General features: G+C 34.4%; 1 protein-coding gene across 1 annotated transcript in view; it reads right to left on the bottom strand.

The window, feature by feature from the left end:
• Window positions 1-19,769, bottom strand: part of CSMD3 (CUB and Sushi multiple domains 3) — a 1,171,706-nt gene that overhangs the window by 102,639 nt on the left and 1,049,298 nt on the right. The window contains 5 exon segments of the mRNA XM_059902305.1: window positions 2,561-2,706; window positions 3,582-3,759; window positions 4,813-5,001; window positions 15,258-15,467; window positions 18,522-18,638. Coding sequence (XP_059758288.1) covers window positions 2,561-2,706; window positions 3,582-3,759; window positions 4,813-5,001; window positions 15,258-15,467; window positions 18,522-18,638 — 840 coding nt within the window.

Below are 19,769 nucleotides of genomic sequence, written 5' to 3'. Positions count from 1 at the left end.
TGAAGATGAGTAAGAAACCATTTAAGAATGGAAGTTCAGGGGGCAGTGAGAGCAAGAATCTAATGGGAGTCAGAGTAGGCACTGGGGAATAAGAATCAATGAACCAGATGATAGGGTAGCTTTAAATTTGATTTAATGAAGGCATCATGCATTCTTGAAAAGGTGAGTCAGGATGAAAGTGTGCTTAGGAAAATTATACTACTAGGGCTAGTAGACTATAAGGCATCTGTCAATTTTTAACATGACCCCTGGCTACCTCTCCAAATTTCAAGGTTATTTTAAGGTTTGGGTAAAATTGCCAGAGATGTTGATTCAAATGTTAGGCTTCTCTAAGCTTTGGCAATTGTGCCTTATTATAAAATTTAAAATATAAGTATAAATAAATATAAATACTCTATTAGAAAAACTTATATGTGAGGTAAGATATTGTAAGGAAAGGAATATTTACTGAACATACACTGTCCTAGGAACTAAGCTAACTGTATATTACTCATTGTCTCTAATCATTTCATCTCTGCAATGCAATGTTGATGATAGTGATAATGACAGCACTTACATGGGTTGAGCTATACAAAACTGTCAATATTCAGCATTTCTGACCAATTTCATATGGTTCAACCTAATACATGCCAGTAATTGGAGTAATTTCTATATATACAGTATCTCATTAATCTTCTCAGCAATTATACCATGTGGTCTTATAGCTGAAGAAAGTGGAAACCAAAGGGTAACTTGTCCTAAGTCAGCTGAAAAACAAAGCCCTAAACAAATATTTGATCTTCCTTATTCCTAAACTAATTCTATTTTTAATATATATGATTCAGAACCTAGTTACAAAAATCAGGTGAAACATAATTTGGAATAAGAATATATGTATATACATTCACATAAGTGTCTATGTAAATCTACATTCATATTTTGTATGTGTTTACCTATATTCTGTCATCCTTGTATTTTCTATGTAAGGATTTCACATTTTCACACACACACACAAACACACACACAAACACACACACACACACACACAGATACTGACATCCTTTTCTCTGACAATATTTCCCCTTTGAAATGTTTCCTAAGTTTTATAAGACTTTTCCACTCCCTATAAGATTATTTTATGGATATTTACAGTCCATCAATGAACAGTCCCTTCTTTATCACTTGTTCAGGCAAGATACAAAATAATAAAAATTTATGTGGGGATCTGTGAAGAGAGAAAATGTACAAAATACAGTTCAGCAACGAATTCATCTTTTGAATTTAAAATCATTTAGTTTAGTAGTTCTTGAGCTATGATTCCCTTTCAAAGTAATAAAGCTATTGTTGCAGCTTTAGACTGTATATACATACCGCCAGTACCAATGACCAATTCATTAAAAAAGGCAAATGAGTTATTAAAAAAAATAAACAGGCTGAATCAAAGTTATCTAACTGAACTCTCTGCTTTCTAATTGGCTATGCCGGAGTATACATGCAGCTCTGGCCACTACAGAAGCACAAATTGGGCATCATCTACTGATTGATAAGTGCTGAGATTAAGCAAATCAAATATTTTCTGGTCTGTTCTCTGAGTATTTCTAGACCCAATGTGTTTTAAGTGTCTTTGTGTATAACCATATTTGACTTACCATATTTTTCATGTAATATAAGCTTTGAGTATCAAAGATTTTCTTACTTTGTGTTAAAAAAAGAAGAAAACATTAAATTGTATGTTAATGTAATGGACAAGGTACACGTTCACCCTGGAAATTTTAATATAAGTTTTGCAAATTTAATTTAGTAGCTTACTGATCCTGTGATGCTCATGGAATTGGTCTGACAAAGTCATATGAAACAGAATGTGCTTATGAAACTACAGTCATAGCAGATGAAAGGATATAATCACTAGAAATAAACATTTTCTTATTTATAATGAAATATAATTTAACATAACAGGAAATTTTAAAAATCCTCTGAAACCATCTGACTGTTCTTCAAAAAGTTAATGTTATGAAGAGAGAACCCAGAATAATTATATACAAAGAATTGAAATTGAAACTCTTCATAAATTATTTCACGGGAGTAAAAGCTATGAACTTAATGATCTGAAATAGTCGCTTAAAACTGTAAGATTCTAGAATAGATATAGTTATGAAACAGAGTATAAATGAATGAGTAATGTGATCCAAAGCATAAAGTTATTGGATTCTAATTTTAGAAAGAAAGTAGGTTAAATAGATTAAACATTTTGTATTGAAAAAAAATCTATTGATGTTTCAAAATTACATGCAATAAAATATGAACAGCTGGTTCTCTTTTATGCGTTTCCATGCAAAAATGATTATTTTCTACTGCGGTAATTACTGACTGATTTATTTCCTATCTCCAATTGCTCACATTTTAATGTCCCTAAATGCTTAGAAGAGGCTGTTCTTTGCAAGTAAATGTATTTGAAATGATAAAAAAGTGTCAAATTTTAATACCTTTTCAATCATTCGTTGAATATATATATTACACTCAATTTTTCAAGGACAATTTCAAACAGTGCCAGACGAAATAGAAATGCCTAGATGATACCAACCGTGATAACTGAGCACAAAAAAGCCACTTGTTGTGAAATCACTGTGGAATTTGATTAGAATCTGGTTTGAAGTGCTATAGACTGATTCCAAAGCAGTATTGCCACTGAACTGCCCGATCTGAGGTGAGTTTTGGTCTGGTCCATCCCTATAGGAGAGACATAGAGCAGGGAGGGGAGAAAGGGAGAGTGAGATTGATTTTTTTGGAAAGTTTCACACAAAGTTTAATGAAAGTATTACATATGAGATGATAAAGATGCAGTGGATGAAATAATCAACGAGTGCCAAATCATATTGGTATACGTTTATTTAGGTGATAACATATTTAAAAAGATAACAGTTTTATCCAAAAGAAATGTACCCATATTAGCTGTAATCAATTAAATTGTCTTTGGTTTCCTGACCGCAACCCAGATCTTCCCAAATGCTTGAGGTTTGCCTTCCTTTTATTTTCTTCAAAATAATCTTGAGAATCATAGACTGTTAAATTTAGAATGAATTTTAGAAGTCACATGGTAGTTCAATTAACCAATTGTCAATAATTAATTAAGCTGTTTTCTTTTTAGTTTAAATAGAGATGCTTTAATTAACAGGATAATAATAATACAAATATAATATTTTATGATGAATTATTATGACAGAAATTCAGTAGTTGTATTAAATAACTTATTGGAACATAGGCTTTTAAATTTCACTAGTTCTGTATAGAGAGAACTTTCTTACCTTAAACTTACTCTGATTTAATTCCCAGGTTTTGCACATTATTTTAATAACAAATTTAAATCTTTTTTTCACCCATAAAGTTTTTGTTCTACGTGTTTAGCTACTTCATGGGCAAATAAGCTAAAATCTATTTCTCTTGTTTGTCTCATTCTGCAAAACACACACTGTCACCCTCAGTTACTCACACCAATTCAAACATCAGATGGCAATTTGTACAGAGGACTGTGATATATTTTCATTCCTTCCTTGTTTCACTGTTACATACAGTTGAATCAATCAATGACAATGGTCTTGGCTTACCATACAGTAATGAAATCATAGATTGGTTCTGTTTGAAGAACAGTAAAATTGATGTAGATTCCATTCCCAGGGGGTACTTTTACAAGCCAAAAACAGTCTTGAAAGTTTGGGTATTCATCAGGATATCCAGGAGAGTAAATGGTGCCATTCATTGCAGTTATATTCCCTCCACAAAGAGCTACAGAAAAAAACACAAAACAAAATATTTAAGTAGAATCACAATAAACTGATTATAAAGAAAAAGGTAAACATTTCATACCTCTTAAACAGTATAAAAGACATCTGTGTTATGTTTTTACCACAGTTAAGGTATGTAAAATGAAGCTGGGGGCTTCCCTGGTGGCGCAGTGGTTGAGAGTCTGCCTCCCAATGCTAGTGACACGGGTTCGAGCCCTGGTCTGGGAAGATCCCACATGGCGCGGAGCAACGGGGCCCGTGAACCACAGTTACTGAGCCTGCGCGTCTGGAGCCTGTGCTCTGCAACAAGAGAGGCCGCGATAGTGAGAGGCCCGCGCACCGCGATGAAGAGTGGCCCCCACTTGCCACAACTAGAGAAAGCCCTTGCACAGAAACGAAGACCCAACACAGCCAAAAATAAATAAACAAATAAATTAAAAAAAAAAAAAAAAAAAAAAAAAATGAAGCTGGAAACCATGAACCAAACAGTGAGCTTTTATTTATTTTTCAGCATGAGGTATGCTACACAGTTATTCACTATCACTAGATTAGTAAATTGCATTGTTTTCTCTTCTTTCAAATACTTTATCCATATATACACTATTCAACTTTTGTCTTATATCATGTATAAATATAAGGTCTTATAAAGAGGTTCAAGCCATTTTTATTTAAAAGGGTTTTTTTTTCTTCAGAAGAAATGAGCCCAAATTCAGTAGTAGTATCTGGGTTACTGGTTTATATAAGAATGATTACTAAACAAACACAGATGCACTCACACAGACATCACACAGAAGAAGCTCTAAAGGGTTAACAAACTTTACTTTCACATCCAGTGAAGAAGGTTAGGTCTCCTGCCTATAATGACAAAACCAGTTATTCATTATGGAGCCTTAGGCCTTTGATCTGGGTACTAACTGTAATTCTACAACTAAAAGAAAAACTGTATATTTAGCATGCTATTTGAAGAGGAAAACAAAAAAAAAAGAGTATCAAAACAAGAATTATTAAACATAGATGATATCACCTAAAAGACAGCTTCAATTTAGAATCATACCTTCACACCTTGGAAGTGGATGATTCCAATTGCGACTCACTCCATGAAGGCAAGTGAGAGCTGAATTTCCAATCAACGTGTAACCAGGGAAACATTCAAATGAAATGGTTTGCCCCACAGTAAAATCATTGCCGATTACAAAACCATTTCGAAATGGGCGTGGATCAGGACAGCTTTGCAACTGATAGGCTGGAAAAGGTAAAAAGAAAGTTTTTCCTTTTTGAATTTCAAAAGACCACAGAGTATTATTTGCAACCTGCAAAACAGATGTAGTGCTGCTTGCAGTTGATTATAAATAGTAATTCAGGTTTATAATAAATGATGTCAGTGTATGATATGAATTTCTTATGTCTAATTTTCATATTAAATTTTTAGTACAATTTATTAAGATGCATTGTTTATTCTCCCACTTATGAAATCTATTTAAATTATAAGTTTTAGTGAAAATGTAAATTACCCTTATAGCCACAGTTTTAATCAAACATATTCTGATCCTTTCACCTATAATGCAACTGCTTCCTGGTTCATTGCGTGTACATAAAATAAAATAAATATATGTGTAAGCCTAATTCTGAGCCTTTTTGAACCTTTTTTTAGCTAATTTTTCCTCTAAAAGAAACAAACCACACTATCTCTCTATTGAGTTTCTCCAAAGAAGTTATTTAACAATATAAAGTACTAGGAAACAAATTTCCTTCTAATATAAATTTTGTACTTCAGTTATCATGATATTTTTGGCACTGTAGTGTAACTGTTGATTTGTTCATACTACTCTTGTTCTACATTCTGCATGAGATCAGAGTTCCTGTTTTTTATCATTGTATCTTAAAAGCCTTGCTTATTGCCTTTCACATAGTAGGTGCTGAATAAACATTGCTGAATAAATTTTGAACCTATAAACAGTACATATACTCATATAGTATTAATATTTAAGACTTTATTTTTAAGAAGTTCAAAATCATATTCTAATTAATAAAATTTAAATTACCAGCAGAGACTACTTTGCTACTGACCATTAAATTACTTTTATAAAAAACTTTTTTTATTTTTTAGTAATTCCAAAGTTACACAAAGGTTGCAAGATTAGTAAGAACTCCAGTATGCCTTCAGCCACATTTTCCAATTGTTAACTGACACATTTTCTTTATCATTCTCTCTTTGTCCCCCCACCCACCCCCATCTACACATATATATATGTGTGTATATATGTATGTGTGAACACACCTTTTTCTTTCCAAATTAGTTGAGAATAGGTTGACCCATCACTGCTATTTCATAAAGAAAAGGATACTTCTATGTAACCACAAAATTGAGATAAGTAACATTGAGACCATTAAATTCTAAATTCCCCAAATCAAAAACTTACATTTAAAGCTGAATAAGCTACCGTTAAGTTGCTTATTAAAATACTACTCTAATTTTTAAATTAAAGGTTTCAGAATTAATGAACAGTCTTTTTAAGATGTTAAGTGCTTTTATTCTAATTTTTTCATTTGAATTAATATTCCACAAACAAAATATATCAAAACCAAAAGAATCATGTCAATCGAAGACAAATGTATATCATTTGATCATTAGGAGTTGGGATATATTATTCTATGAAATAAACCCTTTCAATTTTCACTCACATGTAAAAGATAATTTTTTCCAGTTTTATTGAAACATAACTGAGATACAGCACTGCATGCATTTAACGTATACAATAAAATGATTTGACTTAGATGTATTGTGAAATGATCACGATAAGTTTAGTTAGCTAGATAATCTTGAATAGGGTAAGACTCATAGACAAATGTATGATCCTATGATATTTTATACAACATTTCATCTTTCTATGCTATTTAGTTTAATAAGGAAGAATAGGAGGTAGATTTTAAATGTTCAGGAGAAAGTTCCCATCCTAATATCATATATAATACAGGGCTTAACAAACCCAATAATGTTGCCAGTAATAACGTTAACTTTGGAACCAAGTTCTTTAGTAGAAGGGTACACTTAATTGTATACTATGCATTTTTCCAAAATTCAGAATGTTTTTAAGGTCTAATCATAAAATCATCTAAAAATAGCATTGATTCCATGAATCTGTATCAATTAACCTATATCTCAAAAAATGTCATTAGCTCAATGATATAAATTCAGTAAAAGAAGAGACAGTTTTAAAATTCAGTGTACTTGTGTCAATCAAGATGGCCATGTGGGAAGATGCAGAGTTAGCATCTCCCCACAACTAGGGTGCCTGCCGGCTGCTGGTGGGGGACTCTGATGCCCAAGGAGATAGGAGGAACCCCAAAGTGAACCGGTAGGACGTGGGGGGACTGAGGGGGCAGAAGAAGTGGAGGCCAGACAGGATTGGCACCCCTGAGGCCAGGGAGATCATAAGAGGCAGGTGGGAGGGACTCTCTGGGAAGAGCGGGAGAGGAGCAGTGGGCGATTGCCTGGCCCACTCAGGCTGGGGAGCCTGCTGAGCATCCAAGCTGGCACCGCCCCCTCTAAAGCCCCCTCCAGGCCACGTGGGTTCTTGGGGGCATAGGAGGGAGGCTGGGGAGATCAGTAGAAGAAGGTGGGAGGAGCCATCCAGGAGGGGTGGGAGAGGAGCGGAGGGTGATTGTCCCGCCCACTCGGGCCTAGGGAGCCTACTGAGATCTCAGGCCGATCCCCAGCCCTCCAAAGCCCCCTCCAGGTTGTGTGGGTCCTTGGGGCCACAGGAAGGAGGCCGAGTGGAGAGCAGGAGAGGCAGGCAGGAGGGGCCCTTCGGGAAGATTGGAAGAGGGATGGAGGGCAATTACCCCACCCACTTGGCCCAGGGAGACTGCTGAGCTCCCAGGCTGGTCCCCTGCCCTCCACAGCCATCCCCACCCCACCCCCACCCCCGGCCACATTGGTCCTGGGGGCATAGGAGGGAGGCCGGGGAGATCAGGAGAGGCAGGCAGGAGGGGGCCTCCTAGACTGGAGCAGCAAGAGAGGAGAGGAGGGCATTTGCCCCACCCACTCGGGCCCAGGAAGCCTGCTGGGCTCCCAGGTGAGGTCCCCTGTCCTCTGAGACCAGGAGTGGGTGGCATGCCTGGGTCCCTTCAGTTCCTTGAGCCTAAGCCTCACCCCCCACGCCCCCAGGGCCTTTTCCAGCCCTGTGGGTCCTAAGCATAGGCCCTGCCCACCGCCCAAACCTTGCCTTTGCTTAGGCCCCACCCTGCACAGCCAAGACCTCCCCCCCCCCTTTTTTTTCTTTCTTTTCCCTCCTCCTCTTTTTTACTATTGTGGTACTGATGTACATTCTGGATGTTAATTCATCTATATTTTTATTTTTATATTCGTTCTAAAACATCTGTTAGTTTCCTAGTCTAATTTTGTTTTTTACTTTGTTATTATTCTTTTTTTTTATTTGCCACCCCATGCAGCTTGCAGGATCTTGGTTCACGAGCCAGGGTCGGGCCAAAGCTCCTGCGCAAGGAACTCCGAGTCCAAACTGCTGGACTAACAGAGAACCTCACACGCCAGGAAATAATCATCAGGGTGAGGTCTCATGGAGTTCCTCATCTCAGCACCAAGACCCAGCTCTACCCAATAGCCTACAAACTGCAGTGTTGGAAGCTTCAGGCCAAACGACCAGTAAGACAGGAACACAATGCTACTCATAAAAAAAAAAAAAAAAAAAGAGAGACAGCAAAAAAATATGTCATAGATGAAGGAGCAAGGTAAAAACCTACAAGACCAAATAAATGAAGAGGAAATAGGCAATCCACCTGGAAAAGAATTAAGAGTAATGATAGTAAAGATGATCCAGAATCTCGGAAGTAGAATGGAGGCACAGATTGAGAAAATAAAAGAAATGTTTAACAAAGATCTAGAAGAACTAAAGAACAAATGAACAGAGATTAACAACACAATAACTGAAATGAAAAATACAGTAGAAGGAATCAATAACAGAATAACTGAGGCAGAAGAACAAATAAATGAGCTGGAAGACAAAATGGTGGAAATAATTGCTGATGAGCAGAATAAAGAAAAAAGAATGAAAATAATTGAAGACAATCTCAGAGACTTCTGGGACAACACTAAATGCGCCAATATTCAAATTATAGGGGTCCCACAAGAAGAAGAGAAAAATAAAGGGTCTGAGGAAATATTTGAAGAGATTATAGTCAAAAACGTTCCTAACATGGGAAAGGAAATAGTCACCCAAGTCCAGGAAGCACAGAGAGTCCCATACAGGATAAACCCTAGGAAAAACATACCAAGACACATATTAATCAAACTAACAAAAATTAAATTCAAAGAAAAAATATTAAAAGCAGCAAGGGAAAAACAAAAAATAACATACAAAGGAATCCCCATAAGGTTATCAGCTGAGTTTTCAGCGGAAACTCTGCAGGCCAGAAGGGAGTGGAAGCATATAAAGTGATGAAAGAGAAAAACCTACAACCAAGATTACTCTACCCAGCAAGGATCTCATTCAGATTCGATGGAGAAGTCAAAAGCTTTTCAGACAAGCAAAAGCTAAGAGAATTCAGCACCACCAAACCACCTTTACAACAAATGCTAAAGAAACTTCTCTAGGCAGGAAACACAAGAGAAGAAAAAGACCCACAAAAACAAACCCAAAGCATTAAGAAAATGGTAATAGGAACATACATATCGATAATAACCTTGAATGTAAATGGATTAAATGCCCCAACCAAAAGACACAGACTGGCTGAATGGATACGAAAACAAGACCCATATATATGCTGTCTACAAGAGACCCACTTCAGACCTAGGGACACATACAGATTGAAAGTGAGGTGATGGAAAAAGATATTCCATGCAAATGGAAATCAAAATAAAGGTGGAGCAGCAATATTTGTATCAGATAAAATAGACTTTAAAATAAAGATTGTTACAAGAGATAAGGAGGGACACTACATAATGATCAAAGGATCAATCCAAGAAGAAGATATAACAATTATGAATGTTTATGCACCCAAAATAGGAGACTTCAATACATAAGGCAAATGTTAACAACCATGAAAGGAGAAATCGACGGTAACACAATAATAGTAGGGGACTTGCAAACTCCACTTACACCAATGGACAGATCATCCAAAGAGAAAATAAATAAGGAAAGACAAGCTTTAAATGACACATTAAACAAGATGGACTTAATTGATATTTATAGGACATTCCAACCAAAAACAATAGAATACACTTTCTTCTCAAGTGCACATGAAACATTCTCCAGGATGGATCACATCTTGGGTCACAAATCAAGCCTCAGAAAATTTAAGAAAATTGAAATCGTATTAAGCATCTTTTCTGACCAAAACGCTATGAGATTGGAAATCAATTACAGGAAAAAAAAGATGGTAAAAAACACAAATACATGGAGGCTAAACAGTGAGCTACTAAATAACCAAAAGATCACTGAAAAATCAAAGAAGAAATTAAAAAATACATGGAAACAAATCACAATGAGAACATGACGACCCAAAACCTATGGGAATCAGCAAAGCAGTTCTAAGAGGGAAGTTTATAGCAATTCAACCTCACCTCAAGAAACAAGAAAAATATCGAATAAACAATCTACCCTTATTTAAAACAACTAGAGGCAGAAGAACAAAGAAAACCCAAAGTCAGTAGAGGAAAGAAATCATAAAGATCAGAGAAGAAATAAATTAAATAGAAATGAAGAAAGCAATAGCAAAATCAATAAAACTAAAAGCTGGTTCTTTGAGAAGATAAACAAAATTGATAAACCCTTAGCCAGACTCAACAAGAAAAAAAGGGAGAAGACGCAAATCAATTAGAAATGAAAAAGGAGAAATCACAACTGACACTGCAGAAATACAAAGAATTATAAGAGACTCCTACAAACAACTAAATGCCAAAAAAATGGACAATCACAAAGAAATGGACAATTTTTCAAGAGTGAGCCAGGAAGAATTAGAAAATATAAACAGACCTATCACAAGTAATGAAATTGAAACCATAATTAAAAATCTTCCAACAAACAAAAGCCCAGGACCAGATGGTTTCACAGGCGAATTCTATCAAATATTTAGAGAGGAGTTAACATCGATCCTTCTCAAACTCTTCCAAAAAATTTCAGAGGGAGAAACACTCTCAAATTCATTCTACGAAGCCACCATTCCACTGATACCAAAACCAGAAAAAGATATCACAAAAAAAGAAAATTATAGACCAATATCACTGATGAAGAGAGATGCAAAAATCCTGAACAAAATACTAGCAAACAGAATCCAACAACACATTAAAAGGATCATACACCACGATCAAGTGGGATTTATCCCAAGGATGCAAGGATTCTTCTGTATATGCAAATTAATCAATGTGATACACCACATTAACAAATTAAGGAATAAAAACTAAATGATCATCTCAATAGATGCAGAAAAGGCTTCTGAAAAAATTCAACACCGATTTGTGATAAAAACGCTCCAGAAAATGGGCATAGAGGGAACCTACCTCAACATAATAAAGGCCATATATGACAAACCCACAGGAAACATCATACTCAATGGTGAAAAACTGAAAGCATTTCCATAAGATCAGGAACAAGACAAGGATGTCCACTCTCACCACTCTTATTCAACATAATTTTGGAAGACCTAGCCACATCAATCAGAGAAGAAAAAGAAATAAAAGGAATATAAATTGGAAAAGAACAGGTAAAACAGTCACTGTTTTCTGATGACATAATACTGTACATAGAAAATCCTGAAGATGCCACCAGAAAATTACTAGAACTAATCAGTGAATTTGGTAAGGTTGCAGTATACAAAATTAATGCACACAAATCTCTGGCATTCCTATACACCAATAATGAAAAATCAGAAAGAGAAATTAAGGAAACACTTCCATTTACCATTGCAACAAAAAGAATACAATACCTTGGAATAAACCTGCCTAAGGAGGCCAAAGACTTGTACTCAGAAAACTATAAAACACTGATGAAAGAAATCAAATATGACATAAACAGATGGAGAAATATACCATGTTCTTGGATTGGAAGAATCAATATTGTGAAAATGACTATACTAGTCAAAGCAATCTACAGATTCAATGCAATCCCTATCAAGCTACCAATGGCACTCTTCACAGAATTAGAACAAAAAATTTTACAATTCATATGGAAACACAAAAGACCCCAAATAGCCAAAGCAATCTTGAGAAAGAAAAACAGAGCTTGAGGAATCAGGCTCCCCAACTTCAAAATACACCACAAAGCTACAGTAATCAAGACAGTATGGTACTGGCACAAAAACAGAAATATAGATCAATGGTACAGGATAGAATGCCCAGAGATAAACGTACATACATATGATCACCTAATTTACAACAAAGGAGGCAAGAACATACAATGGAGAAAAGACAGCCTCTTCAGTAAGTGGTGCTGGGAAAACTGGACAGCTACATGTAAAAGAATGAAATTAGAACACTACCTAACACCATACAGAAAAATAAACTACAAATGGATTAAAGACTTAAATGTAAGACCAGACACTATAAAACTCTTAGAGGAAAACACAGGAAAAACAGTCTTTGACATAAAACACAGCAAGATCTTTTTTACCCACCTCCTAGAGTAACGGAAATAAAAACAAAAATAAACAAATGGGACTTAATTAAACTTAAAAGCTTTTGCACAGCAAAGGAAACCATAAACAAGACAAAAAGACAACCCTCAGAATGTGAGAAAATATTTGCAAATAAAACAAAGGATTATTCTCCAAAATATACAAATAGCTCATGGAGCTCCATATGAAAAAAACAAACAATCCGCTGAAAAAAAAGGGTGGAAGACCCAAATAGACATTTCACCAAGGGAGACATACAGATGGCCAAGAGGCAAATGAAAAAGTGCTCAACATCACTAATTACTAGAGAAATGCGAATCAAAACTACAATGAGTTATCACCTCATGCCAGTCAGAAGGGCCATCATCAAAAAATCTAGAAACAATAAATGCTGGAAATGGTGTGGAGAAAAGGGAACCCTCCTGCACTGTTGGTGGAAATTTAAATTGATACAACCACTATGGAAAACAGTATGGAGGTTCCTTAAAAAACGAAAATTAAAACTACCATATGACCCAGCAATCCCACTAGTGGGCATATACCCTGAGAAAACCATAATTCAAAAAGAGTCATGTACCACAATGTTCATTGCAGCTCTATTTACAATAGCCAGGACATGGAACCAACCTAAGTGTCCATCGACAGATGAATGGATAAAGAAGATGTGGCACATATATACAATGGACTATTACTCAGCCATAAAAAGGAATGAAATTGAGCTATTTGTAGTGAGGTAGATGGATCTAGAGACTGTTATACAGAGTGAAGTAAGTCAGAAAGAGAGAAACAAATACTGTATGCTAACGCATATATATGGAATCTAAAAAAAAAAAAAATGGTACTGATGAACCTAGTTGCAGGGCAGGAATAAAGAGGTAGACATAGAGAATGGACTTGAGGCCATGGTGTGGGAGGGGGAAGCTGGGGCGAAGTGAGAGTAGCATCCACATATATACACTACCGAATGTAAAATAGTTGGCTGGTGGGAAGCAGCAGCATAGCACAGGGAGATCAGCTCGGTGCTTTGCTATGACCTAGAGGGGTGGTATAGGGAAGATGGGAGGGAACCTCAAAAGGGAGGGGATATGAAGACGTGTATGCATATGGCTGATTCACTTTGTTGTGCAACAGAAACTAACACAGTATTGTGAAGCAATTATACTCCAATAAAGATCTATTAAAAAAAGAAATAGAATAAAGAACTAGTGAAAAAAATAACATAAAATTCAGTGTAATTCACAAATAATATCTAGTGATCATTGTAATACATTGTGGCACATGTCAATAATAATACAGTATTATATCAATAACAGTAACAAATGCTATATCTTTTAGGATTTTATTATGGAAATAATGAATCTTTTTTCAAGGACACATTGACTGAAAAATGTAGTTAATAAAGTTCAAATTCTAGTTTTACCTCATTCAAATAAGAATATTGCTCTGAGAGGCTGAGGGAATTTGAGGGCATAGAAAAGAAGATGAAGTCAGGTTCATCAGGCCCTGTGCACTTGCTAGAGAAGGACCACATAGATAGCTCTGAGTCCTCCAGCAGCAAAAAAGAAACTCAGTTCCCCAACTATTTTTGTAATAATTAGTTTCCTTGGGAACACAGTTAATTTTGTACCAAGAGGTTACAAAAATGATTCCTATTTTATGTAAAGGATGATGTGTGATATGGTGCTCTTAAATTATGCAAGCATAATACAAACTGTAATCATTTTAGACCCATGTAGTTGGATGTTACAATGTCTATTTTAACTACTCTTAAATTTCCTTTTGGGTATATACTTTTATTCAGCAAATATTTACTGTGCTCTTACTCTTCTAGGCACTTGAGATACATCAATGAACAACACAAAGATAACTGCTTTGGTGGAGCTCACATCCAAAAGTATCACATACTCGTAAATCAACTATACCTCAATAAAAATTAAATTAAGTTAAAAAAACAACAAAAATATCACATACTCATTAAATCCTTAATAATTAGGGCAGATACGTAATCAAAGTTTAAGTTATTTTTGATTAAATATTACAGTCATTGGAACTGCATTGTTTGCGTAAAATATCATAACTTTAAATAATTAATTTTAAATCTTAGACTTTTAAGATCTGAAATAGTATAGTAAAAATAGCTAAACTGCACTAAATATTTACTAATGATATACATCATGATAAATATTTTACATTCATTTTATCATATAAAGTTCAAAACAACTTATCTGAGAGGTACTACTACTAATGCCATTATGAAAATGAAGAAATGGACTTGTGCCCTAGGCCACTTAAGACTGAACATAGAGAATCAGCATTTAAGCCTAGGTCTCCCAGCTGTATATTCCAAAGGGATGAAAATCATGCTCAAGGTCATGCAGCAGTTTTATACTAGAAATAGGCCTAATATGATTGTCAAATTATTTATTTCATATTCTCATAGCAATAGAATGGTATCAAGGAAGGTTATGTTATTCTTTCATTATGAAGAAAAGAAAATAACTTTACATATAGTAGATGAGTACCACAAAATATCTTTTCAATATACTTATTCTGGTATAAAAGCAGAGATAAATCTTGCCTATCCACCATGCCTTGCTTGACTGCCTTGCCTTGACTTGCTTAATTTGACTGTGTATTAAAATTAATTCAATCCTTTTTTCATGGTTAGAATTTGTAAGGCCTCAGAAAGACATCATTTCCCCCTATACAGTTAACTGAAAATAGCATCATTTAAAACTCTTCCTATCTGAAGCTTGCTTTGATTTAGGTTCCTTTTTTTTTCTAAAACACAATATAGAAAATGCTTAGCATTAGATCGTTAATAGCTGTTTGGAGGCTAAAAAGCTTTCATATTTTTATTATTCCTCTCACCTTGGTATACAATGTGGAACCCTTGTTTGTTTTGTGAATAGTCACTGTGAAAATACAAGCTGGTTTCATGGGTCGTGCTAAATAGGGAAGATGATATTTGAGGACCACTAAGTCGGCCAATAACAGTACTAGTTTCTGCAGATCCACTTCTTACTTCCAAATAATCATGTATGGTTTCTGTTGAAAAATTTACAAACTGCAGATGCACGCCTAAGGAAGAAAAACAAACATAATGCTACTTCATTTTTTTACCAAATTAAATGCATGCATATACACAAACACATGCTCACATTAATGTGCTTAAGATATGTTTCCATTTAAGTTGAGAGGCATACTCTCAAGATCCGGGCCATGGGTTTGCTGTCTGCCCAGGACAATTAGCTGTGCTATAGTTGAAAGTAACAGAATACTGTTCTCAAATGCCCGCTATTTGTCACATGGGAAAATCTCATTTTACTACATTGTCAACATAGCAAAACTAATCAAGAAAGTGGCTTTCTTGTTCTTTAATACCATTTAAAAATGTATCCACCAATTTTTAAAGATGAAAAGCCACTCAATAATTTGTATTTTGTAAAAGGCCAATTTGAAGCCAAAATATGATTGCAAAGTTTTATATATTAACATAATCAGATTTCACGACTGTGTTAGAAATTAGTCATATACAGGGGATAAATTAACTTCTCCAAAATATCATTTTGAAGCATGTAATTTTTAGTGTGCTCTTTTAGTATTTCCTCATCAGAAGATAAAGCCAAATTTTATGTAATATTCCCAATAAAATCTAGGGGTTATTGCTATATGCTATCATATTACAAAATAGTCTTAATGTCTTTATAAACATAATTAGAATATGAGATAGTTAAATATCTCTGGGATGGAAAAAATAAAATAAAACCCTTATTGAGGTATGTTTCCTTAATTCAATTAATATTTGATTTTTACTGAATTTGATGTTTTTTTTCCACAACTACCATTCTGCAAATTGTTAGTAATAAAATTTGACATTTATTGGGTTTTCTTTTTGCTAGGCACTGTTTTAAGTTTTTATACATGCTAACTTATTTAATGCTCATAGTTATGAGAATGAGGAAACTGAGGCACAGGGAAGCTAAATAATATGCTAAGTTTACACAATATCCTAAAAGAGGTGCAATTCAAACTCAGACATTCTGGCTCCTGAGCTCTTGCCCTTAATAACTAGTGAGGTTCTCAAGTGAAGTCACATTTTGTTCCTGGAAAAAGAGTTCCATGGAAATTCGCTGTTACATTGAAAAAGAGTTCCATGAACAAATAAATTTGGGAATTACTGAAAATATGCTTTAAAATATTAAACACATTCCTGCACAATCAGACAATCTTCTTAAAACTTTGAATGCACTATCTTAATATGTGAGGGTATAAGAAGTGCATATTTTTCTAAAATTTTCCTGAGCCCCTTTTCACAAATTATGTTGTCCATAATTGTTTCACAGGCAAGAGAAAATACTTCTTTAACTGTTGATGTGTATTCAATTTTCTTTTAAACATTTATAAATTATCTCTTCAAATACATTAGAAGCAATATTTGATTTAACCAAAACTCAAAGAAAACAGTGGGATTATTGAAATGTAACCAAATCAGAAATGGTCTCATGTTTTCATTTCTAAAATAGAGAAAGAGAGATGCATATTCTTTTTAATTTTTAATAAACTTGGTTTTTAAAATCAATGAAGCATTAGCAAGAGCTAAGCTGAAGGTGATATAATGACACTATTGCAAATACACGCAATAATTTATTTTAAAATAATTCACTTAGCTCCATAAGCAATATGGGATGAGCCCTCTTAAGTGGCAAGTAAAAGACATAAGGATAACCATACTGTTTCAAATCTATTATTCATTTATTCTCTTTCAATCAAAGGGCATAGAATTTGACTACAACTTCAAATTAAGGGTATTCCCATGTTATAGCCGGAATAATTCTCATTAGAAAGCCCCCCAGCATTCTTCTCTCAGTGGCCTACTGTTCTCCCAAAACCTCAGGCCAGTCATATAGTGTTCAAGTTTGTTAAATTTCTTTAGCTTTCTTATCTGCATTTTTCCATGTGTCAGTCTGTTTACCTAGAATTTCTTTCCTGTTCCTCACAAGCTGACCCTCTTTTTTGGACTTACTCTTACTTATATTTAAAGCCACAGTTCACACATCATTTCCTCTGACAAACCTTTTTTGCATTTCCTGGACTAGGCTGGATGCCTGTGTACAATCCTCTTCTCTTTATTATACTTCACTGCAATAACAGATTTGACTATTTGTCTCCTCATTGTGACTGTAACTTAACTGGAAAAAGGTACAAAGTCTGTTTTACTATGCATTTTATCCCTAGCACCTAGCACAATACCTGGAGTATAATGTGTACATGCTCAGTACAGAATTGTCAAAACTATGAGTTTCTGTGAATTTATGTAAAATATTTCAACATGAATTTTCATTCTGAGGCTATAGATGCTTTTGGGTAAATGAGGTACCTAAATTTAGTCCTCAATAAATGAGATAGTACAGAATATCTTAATTGCTCTAAATCCACCAGGTTTGTACTTCAAGGAGTTATCTACTCATCTTACTCTTCTGTGATTTAATGAATAAGTCTATCCTCAATCTAACACTTCTATTTATGCATTTACAGACTAATGGGATATAAAGAAGCTGCAAAAGAATACGTTAGTGACACAAGAGGGAAAAGAATTTATTAAATGTAATATATATATATAATGCAATATATCCAAACACTGGCAACTGTAATATTAGAATTAGAAAGGTATTACATCTACACGGGTATTTAAATCTAACAGCAGAAAAATTGTACTAATACTTTTCAAATGTAAATCTTATTTATTTACAATAGCAACTGGATTCAATAGATTACCAGAAAATAATTTATCTACGTACTGCTTGGTTTCAACAAGTAGAAAAGAGTTATAGAAACAATTATACATGAAAATCATGTTGAACTTAATCATTGCCACACACATCTAACTCAGGCTATATCTGTACATATTGATTGGAAAGTATCATAAAGTTTTTCTATTCATCATCTATCTATGAAATTTTAAAATGCCCATATTCTTTCAATTATTCAAGTACTCCAAGTGAAATGTATATAATCCCAAAATAAACTATAATTTGTGAATATTTCATAAGTTCTTATTAGACTTTGTTATTTCTTTTTAAGGATGCATTAATGATATAAAAATACTCTTTCACGTGTTTTTAATATACATACCAAAACCTACGGGCAGCTTGATTGTCCACGTGCAATCTAAACTGCTGGGGTAGTTTCCAGGAAACCCAGGGCTGAGGATCACACCACTGAAATCTGACATAGCGCCACCACACTGAGCTGCAAGAGAATAGAGGTCCCACTTAAGCCAAAGTACTTTACTGTATTAAAAACAGACTGAAATTATTTCAAGTCTGAATCAAGTGTCTGAGTTAAAACTGATATAAATTTGAATATTGTCAACTCTCATTCACCACGTACTAGTAATCAAATATAATCAATTGACAAGGCATTTTGTAAAATAGCATAAATGGGTAACATATTTCTTTCTTCGGCAGTAAATACAAGCTAAATCAATTATTGTACAGAAAGGAGTAGCTCATGTGCAGTGAATACAATCAAACAAGGAGCACATATCCTTTTCCATAGCAAGCAGTACATTTTCTCATCCTGAAGTACTTCTAGAAATGTTGTGATTCATTCAAAAGATAATATAATTTATAGTAAAATCAAGCCAGCAACATACTATATTGATGAGGGATTCATTTTCACAATAAATGAATTCATTTTCCTCTTTTTGTGAGGAGGCTGAAGATTTTTAAGAAAAATATTGGTTTCTATCGGTAATATGCAAGGGATTCACACACCATCAGATATTGTCTCACTTTACCCTAAAATAATCTGGACAAAAAATAGGGAAGTATAAAACAAGTAAAAAGATGCACCCATGTTTGAGAATTTAGGCATAAATTTATGCTTTTTGTAGAATCCCTACTATAGTGATTTACAATTGATAAGCTAACCATAAATTATAAGAACAAATAATTACCCAAGTTTTAACTTTTACATGATTAGATAGAACTATTTAACATGTATTAATAGAACAATCGCATTTTAGAAGCTAATTCTTTCCTCTAAGTATACATTTTTATCATTTTATCATAGAAGTACTAAAATACACATCTCAATTGAGGGTTGAAGAATCAAATTTCATGACTGCACATCAAGTTTGAAAGTTACCCATACATTTACCTACAATTTCATTCATTTATTTATTGTTATGAATAGCAACAGACAGATAATCAAACTTCAGGCTATATATCATAAAGGCAAATTCGGTAGAACAATTTATCAATGTTCTATGTGATATCAATAGCCAGTTTGACAGCTATCTTTAACTATGTGAACTGAATAAATTATGTATAAAGCAGATTTTACTAAGGGGATATATATAACCTTGTAGTTAATGTG

Source organism: Balaenoptera ricei, chromosome 17, assembly GCF_028023285.1.
Source record: "Balaenoptera ricei isolate mBalRic1 chromosome 17, mBalRic1.hap2, whole genome shotgun sequence".
NCBI lineage: Eukaryota > Metazoa > Chordata > Mammalia > Artiodactyla > Balaenopteridae > Balaenoptera > Balaenoptera ricei.
The sequence above is the reverse complement of the archived record's forward strand: the minus strand, read 5'-3'. Positions and strand labels throughout refer to the sequence as shown.